Source organism: Chiloscyllium punctatum, chromosome 17, assembly GCF_047496795.1.
Source record: "Chiloscyllium punctatum isolate Juve2018m chromosome 17, sChiPun1.3, whole genome shotgun sequence".
Taxonomy (NCBI): domain Eukaryota; kingdom Metazoa; phylum Chordata; class Chondrichthyes; order Orectolobiformes; family Hemiscylliidae; genus Chiloscyllium; species Chiloscyllium punctatum.
In genome coordinates, this window is record NC_092755.1 from 50340706 (window position 1) to 50367324 (window position 26619).

At 39.7% G+C, this 26619-nt stretch overlaps 2 protein-coding genes across 2 annotated transcripts in view; one reads left to right on the forward strand and one right to left on the reverse strand.

Annotated features, from left to right (window-relative positions):
- rsph14 (radial spoke head 14 homolog) overlaps window positions 1–26619 on the reverse strand; it is a 671774-nt gene that overhangs the window by 357246 nt on the left and 287909 nt on the right. The gene's annotated exons all lie outside the window — the stretch shown is intronic.
- Window positions 1–26619, forward strand: part of gnaz (guanine nucleotide binding protein (G protein), alpha z polypeptide) — a 263435-nt gene that overhangs the window by 64469 nt on the left and 172347 nt on the right. The window contains exon 2 of the mRNA XM_072587097.1: window positions 22964–24180. Within this exon, the coding sequence (XP_072443198.1) occupies window positions 23458–24180 (723 nt within the window). The 5' untranslated portion in view covers window positions 22964–23457. The remainder of the gene's footprint in view (window positions 1–22963; window positions 24181–26619) is intronic.

A 26619-nucleotide genomic window follows, 5' to 3' on the forward strand; every position in this document is an offset into this window, starting at 1 on the left:
TGCTGGACCCCAATATGTATTCACAATATGTATTAATGATTTAGATAAGGGAACAAAATATTACACCTCAAAGTTTGCAGATGATACCAAGTTGGGTGGGAGGGTGAACAGTGACGAGTATGCAGAGATCCTACAGCATGATCTGGACAGGGACAATTCAGTGGCAGATTCAGTATAATTTGGATAAATATGAGATTGTTCACTTTGGAAGTAAAAAGAAGACGACAGATTACTACCTGAGTGGCTGTACATTGGGAGAGGGGAGTGTGCAGTGGGACCTGAGTATCCTTGTGCACCATTCACTGAAGGTGAGCATACAGGTGCAGCAGGTGGTGAAGAAGGCAAATGTTATGCTGGCCTTCATTGCGAGAGGTTGTGTACAGGAGCAGGGATGTGTTGTTGCAGTTATACAGGGCCTTGATGAGGCCACACCTGGAATATTGTGTGCAGCATCGGTCTCCTTTTCTGAGGAAGGATGGTCTTACTCTCAAGAGAGTGCAGCAAAGGCTTACCAGGCTGATTCTAGGAGGGCAGGACTGACATATGAGGAGAGATTGCCTAGGTTGGGATTGTTTTCACTCGAATTCAGATGAATAAGGGGGGATCTCACAGAGACTAATAAAATTAGCGAGTTTTGAGAAGATTTGTAGCTCAGGTTGAGGTTCTGGATGTAGGTTTGCTCGCTGAGCTAGAAGTTTCATTTCCAGACATTTAGTCACCCTACTAGGTAACATTTTCAGTGGGCCTCCAATGTATCACCAACCCAAAGAAACCCAAACATATAAATAAAAAGCAGGAGTCATCAGCAGTGCTTCGCCTGGAGGCCCACTGAAGGTGTTACCTAGTAGGGTGACGAAACATTTGGAAATGAACCTTCCAGCTCAGTGAGCAAACCTACATCCAGAACTTATAAAATTCAACCAGGACTGATACAGGGCGAATGCAGGGAGGATGTTCCCAATGGTGGGTGTGTCTAGAACCAAGGGTCACAGTCTGAGTATTCGGGGTGAACCATATCAGATGGAGATGAGGAGACATTTCTTCTCCTAAGGAATGGTGAGCCTATGGAATTCATTACCACAGGAAGTTGTTGATGCCAAAACATTGAATGGATTCAAGAGGTGGCTACATAAAGCACTTGGGGCGAATAGGATCAAAGGTTATGGGAGAAAGCAAGATTAGGCTATTGAGTTGGAAGGTCAGCTATGATCATGATGAATGGTGGAGCAGGCTCAAAGGACCAAATGGTCTCTTCCAGCTCCTATCTACTAAGTTTACTATATAAAGGCATGGAGTTCTGGAGCTCACTTTTAGTGCTGCAGTGGGTTGTTGGGGCCTATAGCTTTTTCAGCATTCAATAACCTTCGCTTTCTCTTCATTTCATGTGTGGTCAATCAAAATGGTTAAAAATTGATATGATACTACGAAGCACAAGCAAAGGCCAAAATGGTATATAATTTGGCATCCCTAGCTGAAGAATGTTGCAAAACTTTCAACATTGTTTTTGCATTCGCATGCTGGGCTCCACAATCTTTAAGGATGGAAATACTTATGGAACATTTCTTCCATTAATTGTTTTATTTTTCATCACATTGCAATATGCCCACATTGGGAGATGGACTCTTATTATTTTGATTCTGGATTAGTGGTGCTGGAAGAGCACAGCAGTTCAGGCAGTACCCAAGGAGCAGTAAAATCGACGTTTCGGGCAAAAGCCCTTCATCAGGAATAAAGGCAGAGAGCCTGAAGTGTGGAAAGATAAGCTAGAGGAGGGTGGGGAGAAAGTAGCATAGAGTACAATAGGTGAGTGGGGGAGGGGGTGAAGGTGATAGGTCAGGGAGGAGGGTGGAGTGGATAGGTGGAAAAGAAGATAGGCAGGTAGGACAAGTCAAGGGGACAGTGCTGAGCTGGAAGTTTGGAACTAGGGTGAGGTGGGGGAAGGGGAAATGAGGAAACTGTTGAAGTCCACATTGATACTCTGGGGTTGAAGTGTTCCGAGGCAGAAGATGAGGCGTTCTTCCTCCAGGCGTCTGGTGGTGAGGGAGCGGCGGTGAAGGAGGGGGAGTTGAAATGTTGGGCCACAGGGCGGTGTGGTTGATTGGTGCGGGTGTCCTGGAGATGTTCTCTAAAGCGCTCTGCTAGGAGGCATCCAGTCTCCCCAATGTAGAGGAGACCGCATCGGGAGCAACAGATACAATAAATAATATTAGTGGATGTGCAAGAAAAACTTTGATGGATGTGGAAGCCTCCTTTAGGGGCTTGGATGGAGGTGAGAGGAGATGTGGGCGCAGGTTTTACAATTCCTGCGGTGGCAGGGGAAGGTGACAGGATGGGAGGGTGGGTTGTAGGGGGGGCGTGGACCTGACCAGGTAGTCACGGAGGGAACGGTCTTTGCGGAAGGCGGAAAGGGTTGGGGAGGGAAATATATCCCTGGTGGTGGGGTCTTTTTGGAGTGGTTTCCAGCATCTGTAGTCATTGTTTTTACCTCTCATTGTTTTGACACAAGTCCCCATCAATTAGTAAGGAGGAATTTGCAAGTCAACTGGACCATTTGTTCCCTTGTTGGGTTCAAATCCAGTACCTAGGTTAATGTGAGTAATTTTATTTCTATTCTTTCTTGCAATGATTTGATACAAATGAATAACTTTTTAGGCCATTTCAGAGTGAAATTAAGTATCAACGACTGTGCTGTTATTTTTAGGATCTCACATAGTCTGGACAAGAAAGGACTGCAGATTTCCTTCACTAAAAGGCATTAGTGACCAGTCTAGCAGTACAACAGTCTAGCAGTATTATGATTACTCTACTAATTTTTATCCCAGATTTATGTACTCAACTGAATTTAAACTTCTCAGCTGTCATTTTCAGCTCACTAGTTTAAGCCTCTGAATTATACATATTGTAATTTACTGTTCCTGCATTTATCAATAAAAAGGAAAAGAGCTGCCAGAATAAAGTCAGCTGTTAGATATGGAAACTTCCTTAGGATTCTAAATGATAAAACCTCTTATTAATTACAGAGACATCCTGACTCATGACAACAAAAACATAAAGCTGAAAACACCATTATATCCTAAATCTCCAATTCTTTTAATACCAGTTATTATCTCTGAAACATTCCATTATTACTTATTGAAAGCATACCATGGTCCAACTAAAATCAGAACCTCTTATTTGAAATATCAATAAAATTGGTGCCATTTAGACTGCAGCACAATGCACTCCTCATCACTGTCGGATCTGCTCCAAGTATTCAGAATCAAATGATAACTGTGCTGTCAGGCTTACCCAAGATCAAGACCATCAGCAGATAAATAAAAGAAAAACAGCATAGCAAAGACAAAATCAAGATCACAGGACTCTAGCATTCATAAAATAATCTGCATTTCATTTTCCATGCTTATTCAAAAATACATGCAATGATGTAACATTTTCCTCAAAGTATGATTGCACCATTTGTTTGCACAGTCTCTGTGATAAAAGTGATATATATATTGCTTTCTTATTTTCAAGGAAAGAAGTTGTCAAACATTTTAAAGAGACTGTTGCCTCGAAAGAATGTTTGGCAACAATTCTAATGGTAGTGTATTTGTGTGACATTCCTCTATCTGCTATTTTAACAGAGATGATATTTATTTTCAAAAGGTTAATATGTCTACCAAATTAGTAGTTCAAAAAATTGATATCCTGTGACCAAGTGAAGCATGTGTTTACTGATATTACAGATGTTCTAAAAACTATACCGATTTTAATTTTGTTAGTCATAGAGTTATACTGCACAGAAACAGACCTTTCAGTCTATGTCAACCAGTTTTCCCAAACTAAACTAGTCCCATTTGCCTGCGTTTGGCCCTTTTCCATTGAAATCTTTCCTATTTATATAACCGTCCAAGTGAGTTTTAAACGTTGTAACTGTACCTTCATATACCACTTCCTCTGGCAGTTCATTTCACATACAACCACCCTCTGTGTGAAAAGGTTGTCCCTCAGGTCTCTTTTAAATCGTTCCCCTCTTATCTTAAAATTGTACCCTCTAATTTTGCACTCTCCTAGCCTTATCTATGTTAGTTACCTTATCTATGCTCCTCATGATTTTTTAACCACCTTTAGGTCACCCCTCAATCTTCTATGCTCCAAGGGAAAAAATCCTCGCCTATTCAGCCTGTCATTATAATTTAAACTGCTCATAAAGATTAGTGGGAAGCCAGAGGATTGGAAAGCCTTTAAAAAACAGCAGATAACTTAAAGAAGCATAAGGGGGAGAAGATGAAATGTGGAAGTAAGCTAGCTAGTAATATGGAAGAAGACATTTTTGAGATGCACAAAAGGTAAGAGAGAGGCAAGAGTGTACATTGGACCACTGGAAAATGAGGCTGGAGAAGTAGTAATAGGGAACAAAGAAAGGACAGAGGAATTGAATAGGTACTTTGCATCAGTTTTCACAGTCGAAGACATCAGCAGCATACCAGAACTTCAAGAGAGTCAAGTGCCAGAGATGAATGTAGTGGCCATCTCTAAGGAGAAAGTGCTGGGGAAGCTGAAAGATCTGAAGGTGGACTACACCCCAGAGTTCTAAAGGAAATAGCTGAGGAGATTCTAGAGGTATTGAGGGTGTCTCTCGGAGTAAGGGAGGGTCCCGGAGGTCTGGAAAATGACTAATTTAATACTCCTATTTAAGAAGAGAAGGAGGCAGAAGACAGGAAATTATAGGCCAGTCAACCTGACCTTGGTAGTTTAGAGTCTATTATCAAGGATAAGACTGTGGAATATTTGGAAGTGCATGGTAAAACAGGACAGAGTCAGCACGGCTTCATCAAGGGGAGGTCTTGCCTTACAAAGCTGTTAGAATTCTTAAAACAGATAATGAGCAAGTTAGACAAAGGGGGGCCAGTGGACATGATTTTTTTTGAATTTCCAGAAGGCCTTTAACAAGGTGTCACACATGGGACTGCTAAATAAGACAAGAGCCCCTGGATGTGACTTTGCTCACTGAGCTAAAAGGTTCAGTTTCAGATGTTTGTGATGTTAAGGGAAAGGCAGTGGCATGGATAGAGGATATCTGGCAGAAGGCAGAGAGTGGGGATAAAGGGGTTTTTATAGGATGGCAGCCAGGGGTCACTGTTGGAACCACAACTATTGCCATTTTACATTAACAATCAAGGAACTGAGGGCATTGTTGCTAAGTTTGTAAATGACACAAAGATAGTGTTGGCGGTTAGTGTTGGATAGGAAAGTAGCAGGGAAACTGCAGAGGGACTTGGACAGGGTAGGAGAGTGGGCAAAGAAGTGTTAGATGGAATACAACATGGGAACATTATGCACTTTGGTTGGAAGAATAAAGATATAGATTATTTTCTAAACGGGGAAAGACTTCAGAAATCTGAAGCACAAAGGAACTTGGGCATCCTAGTCTTAAGGTTAACATGCAGGTTATTTGGTATTTAGACAGGCAAATGCAATGTTAGTACTCATTTCAAGAGGACTAAAATACAACAGAGAGAAATAAACCCTTAGTAGTACAAAGTACTGGTCAAACTGCATTTGGAACACTGTGAGCAGTTTTGGATCCTGGATCTAATTCTGGTCCTATATTTTATGGCCTTGTCACTGATGCAAATTCAAGCAGCTGGATTAAAAGTACCAGGAAGTCAGATACCAAATTGGTTAGTCTTGAGAGGGCAGAATATGTTTGTTGAATGTTTCACAATACCACATAAAAGAGAGTCTCACCACTGAGAGTCACAGAATCTTAGAGATTTACAACACGGAAACAGACTCTTCAGTCCAACTTGTCCATGCCGACCAGATATCCTAACCTAATCTAGTCCCATTTCCCAGCACTGGGTCCATATCCCTTCAAACCCTTCCTATTCATATACCTAGCCAGATGCTTTTTAAATACTGTAATTGTACCAGCCACCATCACTTCCTCTAGCAGCTTATTCCACACACGCACCACCTTCTGCCTGAGAAAGTTGCCCTTTATGTCCCTTTTAAATTTTATCCCTTTCACCCTAAACCTATGCAGTCTAGTTCTGAAGGTGTTCTTATGCTAAAAAGTTAAAAATAATGTAATGCACTCCCTAGAATTTAGTTAATTTTAGTTTTATATATTGCAATTACAGTGGAATTGACAATAGTAACATTTCTTTGACTTCTCAGAATATGAGATTTCATTAAATGAGATCTGATCATGGCAAAAGCAGCATGGTGATGAAGAACGCTTCTTAGTTGGATAGCATATAGCAAGACATTGACTAATTAAATATTGCTAACACTGATTTGTGAAAAACAATTTGTAAATTTAATTAGTTATTTGATGGAATAACTTAATGATATGTTATGACGGTAGTATATATAGGTTATTAAAACAGTTTAATATGTGGTATGAATAAGAAGAACAACTGTTGGACAAGCTAACAATAGCACTGTACAGTTCAAAGACATTCAAGTGCAATGGATTGTTGAAGAATGTGGTGGTCATTGGGGATAGAGTTGTCAGGGGAAATATATGTTGTTCTCGGTATTTGTGATGAACACTTCCAAACGTTGTGTTACTTGTCAGGTGCCAGGGTTAAAGATACCTCCTAGAATTGAACATGGTGGCATAGGCAGAGTAGGAATAATGTCTTGCTGAAAGAGTTTGATAAACTATGGTCCAAATTAAATGTTGAATATCTGGGTTGTCACATCAGTCATGCACCAATTAGTATTGGGTCATGTAAATTACATTTTTAAATGCATGACAGGAAAAGAGGTTTTGGGAAGACTGAGTGTTGATCCTTGGGACATTGATAATCCTACTCAGCAAAAAGAGAGGTATTCCATGGATGAACTCCAGTTCAACTGGGCTGAATTCAGTGCCCAAGGTGCTTTATGTGCACCATCTATGCAAGTGTTCAGTTGGAGTATGGGGTAGGAATTGGCTCTAGTCGCCGCACTAACCTTTTGGTCAAGAGTGCAGAGCTATGTGAGGCCATCCACATGAGCACAATTGTAGAGTTCCAACTACCGCTATTATTTGGTGCTCCAACCTGTAGTTAATCCCATCCTGAACCTGGACCAACTTTCCTGGATGTAGTGGACAGAGCTATTGCCTATGGAAGGGGATTCTCCCGCATCCACATCATGTAGAGGTAGTGTAGACAAAATGCTGTTTGTCTCTGCGTTACCACTTAAATTCAGCGATCAGTTTTAATAAATCTGTTTGCTGCTCTGCACCTGGTTGGGCAAAGAAGGAGTTGAAGTTTAGCAGTATTTCTATATTGGTTAGTTAGGTAGTAGGGATTTCAATGTGAACCTCAAGCACATCTCCTTCTAGTTCATCCCTATTGTGACTATCAGCCTCTAGATCAGTGGCAATTAGATAGAGTGTTAACTGTTTGTTTTCCCTTCTCTGCAATTATATTGCTTTTTTTGAATTGATATTACAGTGTTTCACAGAATTACAGATATGCTACAGTGCAGAAGACCATTCAGCCCACTGTGTCTCCATCAGCTCTTAAGCATTTTAACTTAGTGCCACGCTCCTGCCTTTTCCCCGACCCTCTACATTGTTTCTATTTAAATAGTAATCCAATGCTTGCTTGAATGTTAATGAACCTGCCTCCAGCATACTTCCAGCAGTGCATTTCACATCCTTACAACTCACTGTGTAAAACAAAAATTCTCACCTCATTCTTGCTTATTATGCAAAACACTTTCACATTCTTTTATGTTTTAAAAATTCGGACTGAAATGAGAAAGGACTGTTTTATAAAAACAGTATTTGATAGAGTGGCTGCAGTTTTGAAAGCAAGTAAGCTGACACCATGATATGTATTGTCAACAATTATTTGAACAAGCAGTAATTGAAGTTCAGATTCCAGGTGATCTGGAGCCAAGAATGTGTACTGATGCAGCTTTTATTGGTTACAAAAAAATGATCTGTCTATGGACTAGTGACAGTTTTCAATCACAGAGACAACAACTTGGGTGATTGGTCTTTGGGTGGCTGAGCTAGAAACAAGTCACACAGGGAAAGAGAAGATTGTGTAGATCTTCTCCCAGCTAAGGATCTGCCTGTTCTCTGCAGTCAAAAACTCGGTTGAAATTTGAAAAAAACTAGCTACCTTCACTATAGCAGTTGCTGTGAGCCATTACTTTTGAATTGATAAATTAGAGACAATTTCTAAATGAATCAGTCACTCTGTACTTCTGACAAACCAGTGGAAAAACCCAGAGGAAGACATCTGAACAACAAGAAGCTCTAGCCAGCTGAAGAAGGATTATCTCAACATCAGAACTAGGAAGCAAAAACCACTTAAATTACTTTTCAGTTTTTCTTGTTATAATTACTTGTAATAAATAATAATTCTTGGTTAGAGCAGAAACCAGGTCCAACTTTCTTTCAACCTTGGTCTCAAGGTCAGGCAATAGACAATAGACAATAGACAATAGATGCAGGAGTAGGCCATTCAGCCCTTCGAGCCTGCACCGCCATTCAATATGATCATGGCTGATCATTCCCAATCAGTATCCTGTTCCAGCCTTATCTCCATAACCCTTGACTCCACTATCTTTAAGAGCTCTATCCAATTCTTTCTTAAATGAATCCAGAGACTGGGCCTCCACTGCCCTCTGGGGCAGAGCATTCCACACAGCCACCACTCTCTGGGTGAAGTAGTTTCTCCTCATCTCTGTCCTAAATGGTCTACCCCGTATTTTTAAGTTGTGTCCTCTGGTTCGGCACTCCCCCATCAGCGGAAATATGTTTCCTCCTGCCAGAGTGTCCAATCCTTTCATAATCCTATACGTTTCAATCAGATCCCCTCTCAGTCTTCTAAACTCAAGGGTATACAAGCCCAGTCGCTTCAGTCTTTCCGTGTAAGGCAATCCTGCCATTCCAGGAATTGACCTCGTGAACCTACGCTGTACTCCCTCAATAGCCAGAATGTCTTTCCTCAAATTTGGAGACCAGAACTGTACACAGTACTCCAGGTGTGGTCTCACCAGGGCCCTGTACAGCTGCAGAAGCACCTCTTTGCTTTTATACTCAATTCCTCTTGTTATGAAGGCCAGCATGCTATTAGCCTTCTTCACGACCTGCTGTACCTGCATGCTTGCCTTCATTGACTGGTGGACAAGAACACCCAGATCTCTCTGAACAGCCCCTTTACCTAATTTGATACCATTGAGGTAGTAATCTGCCTTCCTGTTCTTGCCACCAAAGTAGATAACCAGACATTTATCCACATTAAACTGCATCTGCCATGCATCTGCCCATTCACCTAACTTGTCCAGGTCACCCTGTAATCCCCTAACATCCTCATCACATTTCACCCTACCACCCAGCTTTGTATCATCAGCAAATTTGCTAATGTTATTGCTGATACCATCTTCTATATCATTTACATATATTGTAAAAAGCTGCGGTCCCAGCACGGATCCCTGCGGTACCCCACTGGTCACTGCCTGCCATTCCGAAATGGAGCCATTAATCACTACCCTACAAATTCAGGTATTGTACAGACCTTAAAGAAGCTTTAATATTTCTTTTGACTCCAGGACAAGCAGAGCTTGATTTACGGCGTGCCAACCCAATGAGTGGTTTGGGGCTCCATCAAGATTTGGATCTGGATTAGATCAGATTGGATTGGATTGCAAACAGAGGCAATGAGGATTTGGATGCGATATTGGTCAATAATACAGGTGAAGGAAAGCAGAGGTTAAATACTGCATTTAAGGCATGGCAGTAGAAATGGCAAAGGATTTCCTGCAGCTGGCAGGACTTTGTGAGGAAGTGGAGACATCCTCACTGACATGCAGGCAAAGAATTGACAGTTTTTCATAAAGTAGTTCTATCACCCAGATACTATGAGATTTTGTGAATAGCCGATGTGGTTCCTATGGCAGGGCATATAGGAATACAGAAAACGCAGGCATTGATAAACAGTTCTTTATATGGCCATGACTTCATAAAAATATAGTGCAGTTTTGTGAACATGTCATGCATGTCAAGTGGTAGGAATACTTCAATTTGTAATCAGACCAGCACTTTTGATACTTACAGCTGTGAGTGTATTGTTGTAGGACTGTAACCAAAAATGAACGTAAACATTAGTATATCCTTACAATTACAACTAGGGTAGTGGAAGAATTTATGCTTTTTTTAAAACTTGTAATAGACTACTATTTGAGACACCGATTAATCAGAGTTCTGACTTCTTATCTAAAGCTTTAACGAAATCAATAGCAGCTTGGAAATAAACTATTTGAAGTCAATTGCATATCATTTGAGATGCAGGGAGCTTTGGAGACGTAAAGTCAGATTCTTAAAACGATGATTAAGATATATGGTCATGAGTACCAACAAAATTCAGTCAAAAGATTAGATGTTTTATTATTTGCTACCAGTGGTTCTTGAAATGAAACATGAGATTTAGCCCATTTGAGTTGGTTCATGGTCATGAGATTAGACATCCATTAAAACTGATTAGGGAGGAGGTCTTGAATGAGAAAGACAAATCCTGAGTGTTGGATTACGTGTCCATGTAGAAGGAACTCACAGGTGCATTTAAGTAGCACAGATACATTTAAAGTTTCACAGCTAAAAATGAAAAATTGGACGAATAAGCATTCAGCAATGTGTGTTTCAGGTGGGACATGAAATGATTGGTATTGTCGCTTTTACAAGATGAACCTTAGAAATTGAAATTCGTGGTCCATATAAAGTAGTTTAGAAGGGTTTGTGAAGTGATTTATTGATAAATATTCCTGACTGAACTAGAATCAATTATGTCACCTAAAGGTGCTGAAAAGGTATTATTGTAGGCAAGAGAATAAGGAGGAGCAAGTGTGTCAGGTATGAAGAGTAGTGGAAAATGATGAGATAATGAGAGTTTTTTAAAAATTTCATTTATGGATGAAGGTGTTGCTGGCTGGCCAGCATTCATTGCTCCTAATTGCCCAGAGGGCAGTTAAGAGTCAACCACATTGCTGTGGGTCTGAAGTCACATATACGCCAGACAAGGTAAAGACTGCAGTTTCTTTCCCTAAAGAACATTAATGTGGTGGAAGAAAAGGTCAGCTTTTCTTTAAGTGAACCTCCTACGATTCGATTACCTAACACAAAAATATCAGTACAGTTCCCAGATTAAGAGAAAAAAGAAAAAAGAGAAAGGAAGGATTTTGTAAGACTATGGAGAAAGTATGAGATAACTTGTAGAAATACACCTGAATGTATTACATGAGTTAGGCATGATGTGGATATAGGAGAGACAGAACTGATAGAACTGATATTGGCTGAGTCTAGAAAAGTAAGCTTAGGTAGAAGCAAAAATTTAGTACATGCTAAAAATCCACTTTCACTTCCTTCAATATCTTTGGGTGCATCTTATCCTGTGATGGTACTTTATCAACTTTAAATACTGACTGCTTATCTGATACCATCTCCTTATCAATTTTAAACTCTCCTAATAACTGAGTTTCCTCCTCTGACACCATAAGTTGGGCACATCTGCCTCATAGGTAAAGGCAGATGCAGAATATTAACTTAACACTTCAGTCATACCTCTTGCCCCCTCATATAAATCTCTTTTTTGCTCCTTAGTCAGCTTCACATCTTTTTATCACCTTTTTGCTGTCAGTGTATTTACAGAAGACTGAAAATTGCCTTTTATGTTAGTTACCAGTCCTTTTACAAAATCCTCCTTTGCTTTTTCACCTCACTTCTGGTCCTTCTGTTTTCAGCTTGGCTCTCAAGTATTTACTGCCTGACACCTGTCCTAAGCACCCTGTTTCTTCCTTAACTTAATTTCTATCTCTTTTATCATCCAAGGGGCTCTTGGTTTGTACATCATACCATTCTTGTATGAAGAAATACTTTGAATGTACCTAAAACATGTCCTCTTTGAGAGGAGTTGATTGTTTAGCTATTGTTTCACTCACCAACTGTCTATTTGGACCAGCCCTGTTCTTGTCCTGTTCAATTCCACTCTCTGACAACTGATTATTCTTACTCTGCTTCTTGCCTTGATCTAGAGTCATATTATTCCCTTCCCCAACTTTCTGCACTACTCCAAATGGGTCACTGATTTAGTCATTTGAGGGTTCACCTTATATTGGTAAGAGGACTCAGATGTAGTCCCTTGGATGGAGGTTTCGAGGCATTACATGCTTGTCTGCCTGTTTTTTCATCACTGCCTGGGAGTGTTTCAAGTGTTTTCAGGCCATTTCACTGGTTACAAAGATTACTCTCGAAACTCTGCTACATCATCTAAAATGGAGAATCCTCCTTCTGTTCTAAAAACATTTCTTTGAGTAGCTTCTTGTAGCCTTTTCCTTGGTGCTGTAAACCAGTTCAAATGGAGTAAAACCAATGAACTCATTGGCTGAGTCTTGGTAGCCAACAGAAAAACATCCAGTCCATTTTCAGAATCTTGGATTTACAGTTGATTAAAATTCTTTTTTGTCCTGTTTCCTTTTGATTGATTTGCTGACTTTTGGCACTCAAAGTAATATAATCCTTTGCATGCAATGCAGGAGAGACTGGTGAATAGTATTCAATTGTGATCTTCATAGCTCACAAACCCAGACCAGAATGTACAAGCATCTTCGCCCACTGGCACACTTTCTTCCACTACACACACAAGCCTGTGAGAAGCTGGCTTTTAATCCTTGACCTTGTGTGTTCTTGAAAGAGAACTTGTCTCTCACTCAGACAGCTTCTTTCCTTCCATCATGTTAGCAGTTTTACTGTCTCTCTCTCTCTCTCTCTCCCCCCCACCCCACCCTCTCCAGACAGTTTCTGAATTTAAATCCACAATCCATTTGTTTGGCTGTAGCAGTCCCCTTTTGAAAAAAAACACATGTTGAAATTACCAGTTCAAATTGTCCATTGGTAATCTGGGTTTGTGATCTGTGGTCATGACAATAGCATATCAGTGAACCATGTCCATACAAAGAATGGTGGTATTAAAATAAATATAATGGCTCTTTATCTGGAAACCAAAAGCATTCATAACTGGATAGATGAACTCTACATAAAAAATTATTTCGAAAAATATATAATTGCTTTAAAAGCAGTTCAGAAAGGGGTCACTTGATTCATTCCTTGTATGAAGAAAGGTTGAACAGATTGGGCCTAAAACCACTGGATTGTGGCAGAATGAGAGCTGATCTTAATGAAACTGATAAAATTGTGTGGTGGCTGTATAGGTTGGGTTTCAGGAGGAAGTTTCCCTCTTGTGCATAAGACTAAAACCAAGGGGATGTAATTTAAAAATCCCTCCTCAACCCCAGGGATGAGGAGAACTTCTTTGCTTCCTCAGGGTATGTAGCATGTGTATTCTTTGCCACAGGAAGGAGGCTGGAACTTTATTCAAGGCTGAGTTACATACAAACATAACGATTGTTAAAATGATGGATCAGGTTCCAAAGTACTTAGAAACACTTTATTTTACTTTGAATTCCAAAATGTGATTTTTTTTAAAAAAGAGAATTGCTACACAAAAAAAATCCTGATCCAAATTCAGTGATTGTCTGGCAATGTCCTCTGCAAAAGCTATGCAATGTTGCACCTGTAAAGTGTCAAGAAAACTTCCAACAGTGAGAGACTTGATGGGAAGAGATAAAAAGGGTCTGACTGGCCCATCCCTCTCAGCAGAAAATTACCTCTTACAGACATGTTTGTGTTACCCTCTAGGAATTTACTATAAAGGGATTAAAAACTAAATATAACACTAGTCTATGTGTGTGTTATTAGCCAGGCATCCTGGTGTGTGATGTGGCACACAGAACAGTACAGCACAAGAACAGGCCCTTCGGTCCACCATGTTCTGACCATGATGCCTTTCTAAACCAATGTGGTTTTCCCTGTCCATTCATGTGTCTATCTAAATGCCTCTTAAATGTTTCCGTCATATTTACTTCTACCACCTCCCCTGGCAGAGTGTTACATGCACTTACATTCTTTGTAATAAAAACTTTCCTCCCACATCTCCTCTAAACATTCCCCTCTCACTTTAAACCTAAGCTCCCTAGTATTTGACATTTACCTGGGAAAAAGACTCCAACTATCCACCCTATCCATGCCTCCCATAATTTTATATACTTCTAGGTTGCCCCTCAGCCTTTGGCGCTCTAGTGAAAACAATCCAAGTTTGTCCAACCTCTCCTTATAGCTACTATACTCCGGTCCAAAGACTTCACATCCTTCTTATAGTGTGGTGACCAGAATTGCACCCAGTCTTACACTGCTACAACATGACTCACTAACTTTTATATTCAACAGATTGATCGATGAAGGCGAGCATGTCATAAGCCTTCTTTACCACCTCATTGACTTTGCCTCTTTCATAGAGTTATGGACTTGCATCCCAAGAACCCTCCATATAGCAATGCTCCTAAGTGTCCTGCTTTTTACTGTATACTTTCCTCTTGCATTTGACCTCCCAAGATGCATCACCTTACACACGGCTGCATTAAACTCCATCTGCCATTTCTCCACTTAACTTTCCAACTAGTCTATATCCTACTGCATCCTTTGATAACATTCCTCACTATCCATAACTCCATCAATTTTCATGTCATATACAAACTTACTAATCAGGCCACCCACATTTTCATCCAAATCATTTATACATATTACAAACAACAGCGTTCCCAACACTGGTCCTTGTGGACACCACTTGGTAATAAACCTCTTATCATAAAAACAGTCCTCCACAGCTACCCTATCTTCTATGTCCAAGCCAATAAATGTAGAAGAGCCATTTTAAATCGCTCTGCACTGCAGGTTAAACAAAGGGAAAGGCTTTTTCTGACTCTGAATGCTAAATACAGTCACTGTCGAAGAGTCAGAACACCAAAATGTCCACCAACTGCAAAACCATGAATCTCAAAATCAACTGCACAACTGCCAAAGTCAATTTTATTGGGGCCAACCAATAATGGACGCAACATCTTCATACGTGTTCTTCGCAAACAATTCAGAGACTGATACGTATTTTAATTTTTTTTGGATTCACCTTTTAGTTTAAACAGTATATTATGTTATGTTATGTTATCATTTCCTCTTCAATTTAGTAAAGAACAAACTCACTCTTTTTGCTACTTCAAGAAAGACAGTTTAAATTGGCTCATTTTAAAACATAACTTCAGTTGGGTCTGGAAGACATGTATAGAGAAAGGAAGGGATCTTTTTAAATTAACTTTGTTGCGAAAAACCGAGGAGGGTGGATGAATAAACAAAGGGAGTTAGAATATCCTTCCTCACATGAGAGCTTTATGATTTGGGGTGCTCGTTTAGAACTGTAACAGACTTGAGAATCTTGCCTAGAATCTGGTTACAATAATATGAACTAGAAGACTTCCCTTCTGCTCCACCATTCAATGACATCATGGCTGAACTTATTGTCTTTAAAATTCCACTTTCTCATCTACCCCGATAATCTTTGATTGCCTTGCCTAACAAGAATCTTTGCCTTAAAAATATTCAATGACTGTACTTCCACTGCATTCTGAAACAGAGAATTCTGAAGTTACACCGCCTTCTGAAAGAATAAGATTTTCCTCATCACTATCTTAAAAAGAGTGATCCCTAATTTAGATAGATTTGTGATAGTGAGTAAAGGGTTATTGGGTGCGGAGAGAAAAACAGAGCTGAGACCACAACCAGATTAACAACGATTAGTAGAACAGGCAGAAAGGTTTGAATGGTGACAAGATTGGGAAATAAATATTTCACTAGACATTGCATTTCGAAAAGATAAACAAAATGGAAAAATGAGGAGGACTGAAGAAATGAAGTAAGGACTGTGGCAAGAAATTACCTCAGTTCAGAAGGTCAAGAAGCTGAAATGATATGGGGCGAGATTGTTAAGCTGATTAGAAGACCCTCCACAGACCTTGGGAATAGCAGCCAAGTTCAAACACTGTCCTCATGCCTCCTAAACCTCACCCCTCATAACCTCAGTCTCCCAATGCCCCCCTTACCCCGAGGGTCCTCTATGCTGGGGATCTTGTAGGTATAGTATGCTTAGATTAGTAAAAGTATTTAATAAATTGTCACATGCACATTAATATGGAAGCTAAGGATGGATGGAATTAGTAACATATGTGTATGGATAAAGGATTGGCTAAGGGACAGCTCACAGTAAATGATAAATAGAGCATTTTTAATGGGTCTTATGGTGCAGTGATATGTTCCTATCTCTCGACTAGCAGGCCCATGTTCATGTTCTATCGTCCGTGGAAGCATGTATCTCTAAACAGAAGATATCTAATTGCAGCACTTTCAGTTAGAAGTCTATAACTAGGATCAGTCCTGGCACCTCAGCTAACTAAATTCCATGTTAATATTATCTACAGTATTTTGAAGTGAGAGAATTTGTAAGAGTTATTCTAAGGAATGACACTCAACACATATAAAATTTATGATAGAGTTCCAGGAGGAAAGGTAGGAGGAGACTTATGAGCAACATAAATACCTACATAACTGACAGCTCTGGCAAAATTAGTCCCCATTGTATCTAAGTAAAAGGTATGTGGCAAAACCTCCATCGAATGTAGCTTATACTTCATTAGTTTCTTTAAAAGGGAACAGGATATATATCAGGGGATTTTGATTTTTATGAAGACAAAGGCTTAACTGATCAAATTTTAGACCAGACTGTACAGTATGAAAACAGGCCATTTGGCCCAACAAGCCCACACCGACCCTCCAAAGAGTAACCCACCCAGACCCATTCCCCTACCCTATATTTAACCCTGACTAATGCACCTAACACTATGGGTAATTTCACCTAACTTGCACATCTTTGGATTGTGGGAGGAAACCCACGCAGACACAGGGAGAATGTACAAACTCCACACAGACAGTCGTCCGAGGCAGGAATCGAACCCGATCCTTGGCACTGTGTGGCAGCATTGCTAACCACTGAGCCACAGTGCCGCCCTTTAAATACTCAAGTGTAGTCGGGGGGCATTGTTAATGGTAAAATATAACCAGGCAGAGTTTCATAATGGAAAGTTAGATGGATATCCCAGTGCTTCAACAGATGACTTGAGAAATTGAGATATGCGACTGCCTGCCTCAGAAGGTTGATGAATTAGATAAAAGCCCACAATGTTTCGAGTATGATTGGAGATCACACTAAAGGAGAAGCAGTTACACTGCCCCATATATGTCAATAAAATGTGACATAAATTCTTGAAAAAAATAACCAATGCAAACTGAGCTAAAATTGGCACCAGGAGATATGCAATACCAGACTAAATGCCTCTTCATTCCTTCCAGAAGGCACCTCTGCTCTTTCCTTTGGCTTCCTTCCTAATCACAGCAATTTGTGAGAATAATGCACACAGGACAAATCTTCTCACTCATGGGTACCAGCATTAGTCTAATGTGCACATGAAATGAAGTACTAGGAGACACTAAAGTAAAAGGAACCGCAACAATTCTAAAAGTATAACGTTTGGCTCTCTATAAATGTTGACTTGGAAAATGGGGTTTTAAAAGTATTCATCAACTGAAACATACATTCCAAAATGTTCATGTTGCTAATGCAAGTTTGAACTATTTTGAAAGGATTCTTCTGTTCTTAGGTTTTTGATGTATGCCAGCAAACATTTTATAAACAAATGTTCTCCTGTCAATTAAAATGACGTCAGCAATGACCTGAAGGTCACTTCACTTCAAATTTGTTCAGCTGCTGCCTCAGTGACAGAAAGCGGTTTTCCTTAGGTGGAAAGAAAGCGGTGACAAATTTAACGGAGGTCAGTATTACAATGAAGAGATTTTAAAGAATCTTTTGACAGATTGCTGTCAACTTTAAAGCAGGTCAACATTAACACATTGTTTTTAAAAAACACAAAAGTAGCACCCTTCCTATTTTCTCTCTGTGTTTATGTTAACAATTTAAAATATATAACAAGGGAGTGCTAATGATCTCATCCAGGCATGTGGCTGAAAAGATTTGCAGAGCCCTACTACTGTAAAGAAGCTCAATTAGCGATATTGGATAGAGCCATTGACCGAGAAATATCCTGACTGTCTTTTCAAGTCTTTCCAAAGATCATTATCTTCCAAACCCATTTCATTTTTTAAGTTTAAACAATGCTTACAAAATCAGAAATAATAAACATAAAAACACAGAAAATCTTAATTAGCATCTCCCAAAAAATCTGGGCTGTTGAATTAGAAGTCCCTTGGTGGGCTGGTTGCTTAAATAATAAAACATCATAACCATAAACAGGTAGTTCCATCTCCAATGCCATAGCTTTTGTGAAAATGTGGACAATATCTGTTAATGCGGGAAGTCTACTGGTGCAGCTCACCCAGGAGTGAATCCTTTCTTGCATACATAGAAAAGGGATAAAGAGATGCAACCAGATTCATTGAAAATTACAGATATAACATGGCCTACTTCTATTCTTATATCTCCATGAACCATTTCAGAACATACACATTACATCATTCACCAAACATTGCCAACAATAACGTCACACATCCCCCAACAAATACGGCCAATACTACCACTCCCTGTTCTGATGACCACCTGATGAAGGAACTCCGAAAGCTAGTGCTTCCAATTAAACCTGTTGGACTGGTGTTGTGTGATTTTTAACTCTGTTCTGATGGCAAGCCTGTGATGGCTATCTTTGTGGTGCACTGCAGAATAAAGTTGAGTGAAGGTATAGCTATCTCAGCCATGGGAGAAATTAATGCAGAAACCTATTTAACACAATGTTTAATTAAACACAAGGAAGACTATCCCTCCAATCCCATAGATCTGAAGAGATGTTTAATTTGGTTTTTTTTTCAGAAATTGATGCAAAATTAGTGAATCTGCTGCCTTTGACAAAACATGACAATCCTTTGGAGTTTTTTGAAGAGAGCTACAGCTGAAGTGCAGACAGTAAGAACTATGTTAAAGATCAAATAGCAGGCAGAACATCGTAAAAATATAGATTATATAAAACAAATCAAATTACAACATCATTATTTAATACACGGCTGCTGGCTAGGCTTTATTTGATATTCTAACGGGAGTAAGTCTCTGTACACCAGCTGCACCTCCTTGTGGGATGATAATGTTGCAGGACATTTGGATCTTTTGGTCCTAAAAACAGCTTTATATCAGAGGAATGGTTTTTATTCACTTGCACTGATAGGTGAGAAAAATAGCTGGACAAAAGGTTGTTTTGTACTCAGCATTGAATAGATCAGACTCTTCATTCCATGTAGATCACTGAGGAGGAGGGAATTTAAAATATTAGTTCAGGTGACTTTATTGAAAAACTGAAATGTAGAAAGTACAAAAGAAGAAGGTATATTCAGATACTGCCTATCATAATCTTAAGATGTCTTTACAACAAATTAGGTATTTCTTTGGAAGCATGGCCACTGTCGTTGCAAAGGAAAGTATCATAATAATGTTGTGGTTCTGTTCGCCGAGCTGGGAATTTGTGTTGCAAACGTTTTGTCCCCTGTCTAGGTGACATCCTCAGTGCTTGGGAGCCTCCTGTGAAGTGCTTCTGTGCTGTTTCCTCTAGGAATTCCCTGGCTGTTCTCTGTTTGGCTTGCCCTATAATGGTAGTGTTGTCCCAGTCGAACTCATGTTGCTTGTCGTCTGTGTGTGTGGCTACTAAGGATAGCTGGTCGTGTTGTTTCGTGGCTAGTTGGTGTTCGTGTATACGGATCGTTAACTGTCTTCCTGTTTGTCCGATGTAGTGTTTTGTGCAGTCCTTGCATGGGATTTTGTACACTACATTGGTTTTGCTCATGTTGGGTATCGGGTCCTTCGTTCTGGTGAGTTGTTGTCTGAGCGTGGCTGTTGGTTTGTGTGTTGTTATGAGTCCTAGTGGTCGCAGTAGTCTGGCTGTCAGTTCAGAAATGCTCCTGATGTATGGTAGTGTGGCTAGTCCTTTGGGTTGCGGCATGTCCTCGTTCCGTTGTCTCTCCCTTAGGCATCTGTTGATGAAATTGCGAGGGTATCCGTTTTTGGCGAATACCTTGTATAGGGCAAGCCAAACAGAGAACAGCCAGGGAATTCCTAGAGGCATGGCACTCATCCACAGATTCTATCAACAAACACATCGACCTGAACCCAATATACCGGCCGCTACAGCGGACAGCTGGAACTGACAACCGGAAACGGCAGAGACAGACCACTATAAATGCCGGAGGAAACAGCACAGAAGCGCTTCACAGGAGGCTCCCAAGCACTGAGGATGCCACCTAGACAGGGGACGAAACGTTTGCAAGACAAATTCCCAGCTCGGCGAACAGAACCACAACAACGAGCACCCGAGCTGCAAATCTTCTCCCAAACTTTATCATAATTATGGTTTGAGAGTTTTTAAACAATGTATCAATTGAGGGATTTTGTTTTAAAAAAATAAAAAATCATTAGTTTTGAGTTCAGCTATGGAGTTTGATTTGGTCTCCCTATCTAACCAACTGAAAATTTCCATCAGATTAAAAAAAGAGAGATGCACAAACACAAAGTAATGTGCATTGAAATTAATTTTGATGAATCATCAGTTTGGTGCTAAACCCTGTTCTCTAGAGACAGCAATGATGGGACAATGTACAATTTGATCAGTTGCCATTTTGTTCAATGTCTGAAGTCAAGCTTATCACTTTGGCTGCAAGCATTTCTGTTCATGACTGGTGCTGCAAGTAGCTAATCCTTACACTGAAAACTTTATGCACCAGTAATTTTCCTTGTTATGTTGTTAACTCTCTACTTCACTGCTCCTGATGTACCCAAATCAGTAGGGAGAATCACTTAATAAGAGCCGACAATTAACTAATACTTGGCTAATGGATGTGTTTTATATGTGGGCTTCGAGTCCAGGCCAGCCAAATGACTTGTCAAATTTGAGCCCGAGATTATTATTTGAATGTTCAATCACTTTTTGAGGGGAGAGCAATTTTATTTATACAGGAAACTATGCGTACAATTTGAACTTGTTCCATGAATAGAACATATGACAATAGTTGTGTTTTCGTTTTTCTTTGCTTACCTTAACAAATCAACCAAATAGCTTTTATAATGGGGATTAAAACAGTTGAACCATCTGCTCTGTATCAAAATAAATAAACCCATGAAAATGCACAATGTGGTTAAAAAAAAGCAATTTCAAAAGAGAGAGTATTATTAAATTCAAATGAGTTACTGCAAGATCATGAGTGGGTGAAAGATATCAAACATCCTCCACAACAGTAGTATTTTTACAGAAAAAAAAATTGTATTTGTCTAAAAATTGTGTCTTTTTAAACTTCACATGCCAGATCTCAGAGATTTCCCCCATTGATATGTGATAGTGAATGCTGATTGTTCATCAATATTGATCGCTGTCTTGCTTATGACATGACCACAGCAAATGAAATTCTGCGATTTTTCACTTCAGAAAGAAGGAACAAAATCCTTTTTATAGATAGATCAGAATTAAAGCAGGGAATGGTTAAATACATTGAAGAAATGTCGTGCTTTTTTAAAAGTATTATTTGATATCCTAGATGAACATTAAGATTTGTTGTTGAAAACACATTTCATTTAAATTTTAATATCATACAATCATTTATATTCATAATATCACTATATGGTGATCTAAGAATTATAGATGATGGCTTGGTTTTTACCCTACACTCTCAACAAAAATAAGTCCGTTCCTTATCTGCTCGGAACCTAACCTCTACCTGGCATTGCCCATTTTGATGCACAGATTCTGTGGGAACTGAGACAGTTGCTTAATAAAGGCAGAAACATTGTGAACATGTGCAAATAGGGTCCTACTATTTCAACAGGATCTGGTTACATTTTAATTGAGGTATGAGTGGAGGAACCACAGTAGGTTTCGCACCATGCTAAATCAGGTCTGTAGACAGAAGCACCCCTCTGTGGGGAAGTCAAATCTTCCTCAGTGGGGCTTAGGGCATTCTCCAGACCTCATATCTGTGGTTTCTGTTGGCTTAAACACTCCCTCTCTTCACAAATTACTTCCACTACCTATAATGTTATCAACTCTCTCATGCGCATCATCCATGATTTACCTGCTTGCTGGAGAACTGCTCTAGACTGGATCTCTAAGGAGAATCGAAAGGTGTGGCGCTGAAAAGCACAGCAGGTCAGGCAGCATCCGAGAAGCAGGAGGGTCAACGGTTTGGGCATAAGCCATTCATCAGGATTTATGTCCGAAATGTCGACTCTCTCTGCTCCTCAGATGCTTCCTGACTTGCTGTGCTTTTCCAGTGCCACACTTTTCGACTCTGACTCTCCAGTCCTCACTTACTCTGGATCTCTAAGCAGCCTAGTAATGCATTGCTGTGTTCTATCTACTTTGAACAGGCAACTAGTCGCAGCATGTTTCTGAGGCTGAGCTGCTAAAATAACCTGGCATTGAACATTTTGATCCAGACATTAAACTGCAATCAATGGTTTGAGTTTGAACTTGACCTCTTCACACTCCTCACCACCTGAAACCTGGTTAAAATCAACCCTCTCAGCCTTGAATATACTTGACAACCCATTCCTGTAATGTCATAACATTGTAAAGACTTTTAATTCAGTCACTAGCAGTGAAGCTCAAAATCAGGCTTGTTCAGTTCATAATGGGTCAGTGTCTATATAAGTGACTCACTCAATACAACATGTGTAACTTGGATACAGACCCACATTCACAGCTGTAATTCATATAGTGCATCCAATCTTAGAGGTAACTATATCAAGCAATTCAGTAATGTATCAATTAAAGGAAGCAGTCTCAGCTGAACACAAAAAGGTACTTTTTGAAGCCATGGAATTTGCAAGAATAGATCACTTATACAATTTAAAAATTCACCAGCTTTCTATTGTGGGATTAATAAAGCACGTAAATAATTTACAGCCTATTGTTCTCTTTCAAATAGTCACCATGTCAGTTCATCACCTACAGGAAAAGCAGTCCTAATGATTCACTTTGCTTTGTTTGGCAGATAAATTGGTCACTGATGGTTATACACACTGTTCAGGTTTGAAGTAACAGAAGCAAAGAACTGTGCATTTCTTCTGTACACTTAACACGAAATCCAAGAAAGAGACAGAGATAAGTAAGTGGGAACTGTGATCACCTAAATATATCTATCATCTCTAAAAAGGATGGATACTAAATAATGATGTCGGGGTGGAACAGAAATTTAAAGACACAAACTGCATTTCAGAAAAGGGAAAAGTATTCCATCAACAGGAATGAGCCATCTTTCTTGTATAAAGGAGGGGAATGCCATGACATCTGCTGAATTGAGGACCTATCAGTGGATGCTGCACTTCTTCGCTCACCCCTGCTGGGATTGACTGAATTGGTACTTACCTGTTTGATCATCTGGCACAGCTTTTACTTTTGTGTGAAGTACACAGCACACCTGACAAAAGCCTACTGCAGCAATCACAGTTGCTTTCGAGAAGTACAGGCAACTGCAACGGAAGGAACATGGGATGTCGTCAAAGCTCTGAAGAGAAGGAGGCAGCTCGGCGCTCAAGGCGGATTGATCGGCACCTGCGCTCAGAAAGTCAGCGCCAGCGTCGCGAGATCAAACTCCTGCTGCTGGGGACCAGCAACTCTGGCAAGAGCACCATTGTGAAACAGATGAAAATTATCCACAGTGGCGGGTTCAACTTGGAGGCATGCAAGGAATACAAGCCCCTCATTATCTACAATGCTATCGACTCTCTCACACGTATCATCCGCGCACTAGCTACCCTCAAAATAGAATTCCACAATCCTGACAGAGCCTATGATGCTGTTCAGCTCTTTGCCCTGACTGGACCTGCTGAAAGCAAAGGGGAGATCACACCAGAACTGTTAGGGGTAATGAAGCGCCTATGGGGTGACCCAGGTGTCCAGGAGTGCTTTTGCCGGTCCAACGAGTACCACTTGGAAGACAATGCAGCCTACTACCTGAATGACCTTGACAGAATTGCAGCATCCGACTACATCCCAACAGTAGAGGACATTCTGCGGTCAAGAGATATGACCACTGGCATAGTGGAAAACAAGTTTACTTTTAAGGAGCTGACATTTAAAATGGTGGATGTAGGAGGACAGCGGTCTGAACGGAAGAAATGGATTCACTGTTTTGAAGGGGTTACAGCAATAATTTTCTGCGTGGAGCTGAGTGGATATGACCTGAAACTATATGAAGATAATCAGACAGTAAGTAAATGCCCTTTTTTTTCTGGGTGGGTGTTTTTTCTAGATCTTTCATTTGATAACCATCACAAGTAATTCCTGTGGTCTGCTCCATTATGTACAATTTTTGTAACTGTTTATAATTTTAATGTTAGTTTGATAATTATACTGCTTTCTGGAATGGACCAAAAATTAAGGATTAATTTCTCTGTCTTACTTTAGATAGATGTCTATTATGATTAATTTGTAGTTTAAGCTACTGTGTAAGCTGTCATACTTTTTAAGTATTAGAATCAGTTGCTGCCTTTGTCCAACAACAGCAATGAGGGCTCAGTTGTCACAATACTGAAGGGGATGTCTGAAGTTTCTTCTGATAGTTTCCTCAAACATCCTGAGGATAGTCAAAATATGCAGCTTTCAACCAATCACATTGCTTCAACCATATACTCAATTCTTACTACTTCTGCAAACAAGCATGATCAAAAGACTGTGTTTTAAATGGACAGGATGCAGTTTAGTTAAGGTTTTGTATTTCAAAATTATTGGCTTAAAGTTGAAGGAATAAAAGCTGCACATTTGAGACTGTGTTTTGCTGAAAAAAGCCTGACATTCCCTGAACTTCACTTGAACCCTGAAGCCTCATATCTGTTGTTATTCTACTTGTAATAAACGCCTGAGTTCTGCATGTGCAAAAACAAAATTATCATGAACTTCACTGCAGCACCTTAACAAATAATGCACTAAAAGACAATATTTGAAGTTAGACATTTTAAGTTAATGAATTATTATATATTTTAATTGTTTCCAGAATATTTAGAGTACAATTTTTCTCTTTCAGGTGTGTGCCATTGCTACACACCTTGAAACATTATTGCATAAAAGAAAGATTATTCTATGAAGTTATTTTGAATTAATTTTTTTGTCCAGAATGATTGATTCAAAGCCAGAGGTACAACACCTTAGCTTTCAGCTAAAGTGTTAATTTGCACACTTAGTTTTTTTATCAAATATTTCATGCTCTATTTGCCAGATGAACAGAGATAACTGAGTCAGCTGAGCTTTAGTACAACACATTGCTGTAACTATTGCTATGGTTACTGAAATGCATGAGGTTTTGTGAGGGATTAAACTATGATCAATTTGCTACAATAACCATTGGAGGCCAAGACTGTTTTACAGAATGTATGTATATATACAGATGATTTCTTGTCCCTGTCTCCTTCCAATTCTTTCCACCCCCCACCCACCACCACCAAGCCATTTGCTTAGCCATGGCTTTTCCAAAGTCTCTGGTTGCTATAGTGCCAGTTTCTCAGAGCAGTATAGTGACTATCTCTCATTTCCCAGCAACCAGCTAATCAGCTCTTAAAGCCTGGTAACCAAATGCTGCTGTACGTGGCAGTCCCAACTTACATAAATCAAGAGTTATTTGATGAGTATTGAAGCCCTTGATGGTACTTTGTCCATGTAATTTGTATCGTGAACAACAAATGATCATTTAATGCAAAAGCTGTCAGAAATCACCAAATGATTGTAGTTCAACTGGTTACATATATCTGTTAAAGTTTAATCTTTGCGTTTTGGCAACATGCCAAGTGTACCAATGTGCAGTTCCATATGTGTTTTTGTTAATAGCTCTCCATACACAGAAAATCTCCAGTACTAGTTTTACTAATTACTTTTGTAGAGTGTGATATTTAGTACAGAGCTGGCAATGTAGTGGAGGAAGATAATGCTATTAAATCAAAGAGAACTGGGAAGATACATAGTAGAAAAAGAAATTGAGGGAATGAAAGATAGTCAGTGCATGATATTTTTCAACCTTTGTGGCTAACCAGATACATGACACTGATTTATTGCAGTTATGATCCCATGATAGAATAATAGAAATGTCCACACTGAAGGAGACTCCCTAACCCACTATATCAGTGTCATGAGTGTGGTGCTGGAAAAGCACAGCAAGTCAGGCAGAATCAGAGAAGCAGGAAAATCGATGTTTTGGGCAAAAGCTAATTCCTGATGAAGGGCTTTTGCCTGAAACATCGATTTTCCTGCTTCTCTGATACTGCCTGACCTACTGTGCTTTTCCAGCACCACACTCTTGGCTCTGATCTCCAGCATCTGCAGTACCCACTTTCACCTTTTAACCCACGATATCAGTGTCCATACCACAAGGCAATTTATTTTGTTTATTAATGATGTAACAAAACTAAAAGAAAAGAAACATAACCGTAATACATTAGGTGTTTCCTTTCTTCCAAGTTAATTGTATCTACATCCTCAGCTAAAAGGTCAGGATAATTCCAAACATTTTAGCTGTACAGTTCTTCTCACATATATCTCATGAGCAATTACAGTAAGGAGGAAGGACATATGGTAAATGGAGATTAATGGATAGATTAGAATGAAGGCACAGTTGTGGGGAAAGGTTTTACAGATGTTACTGGTAGCAGGGAAAAGGCA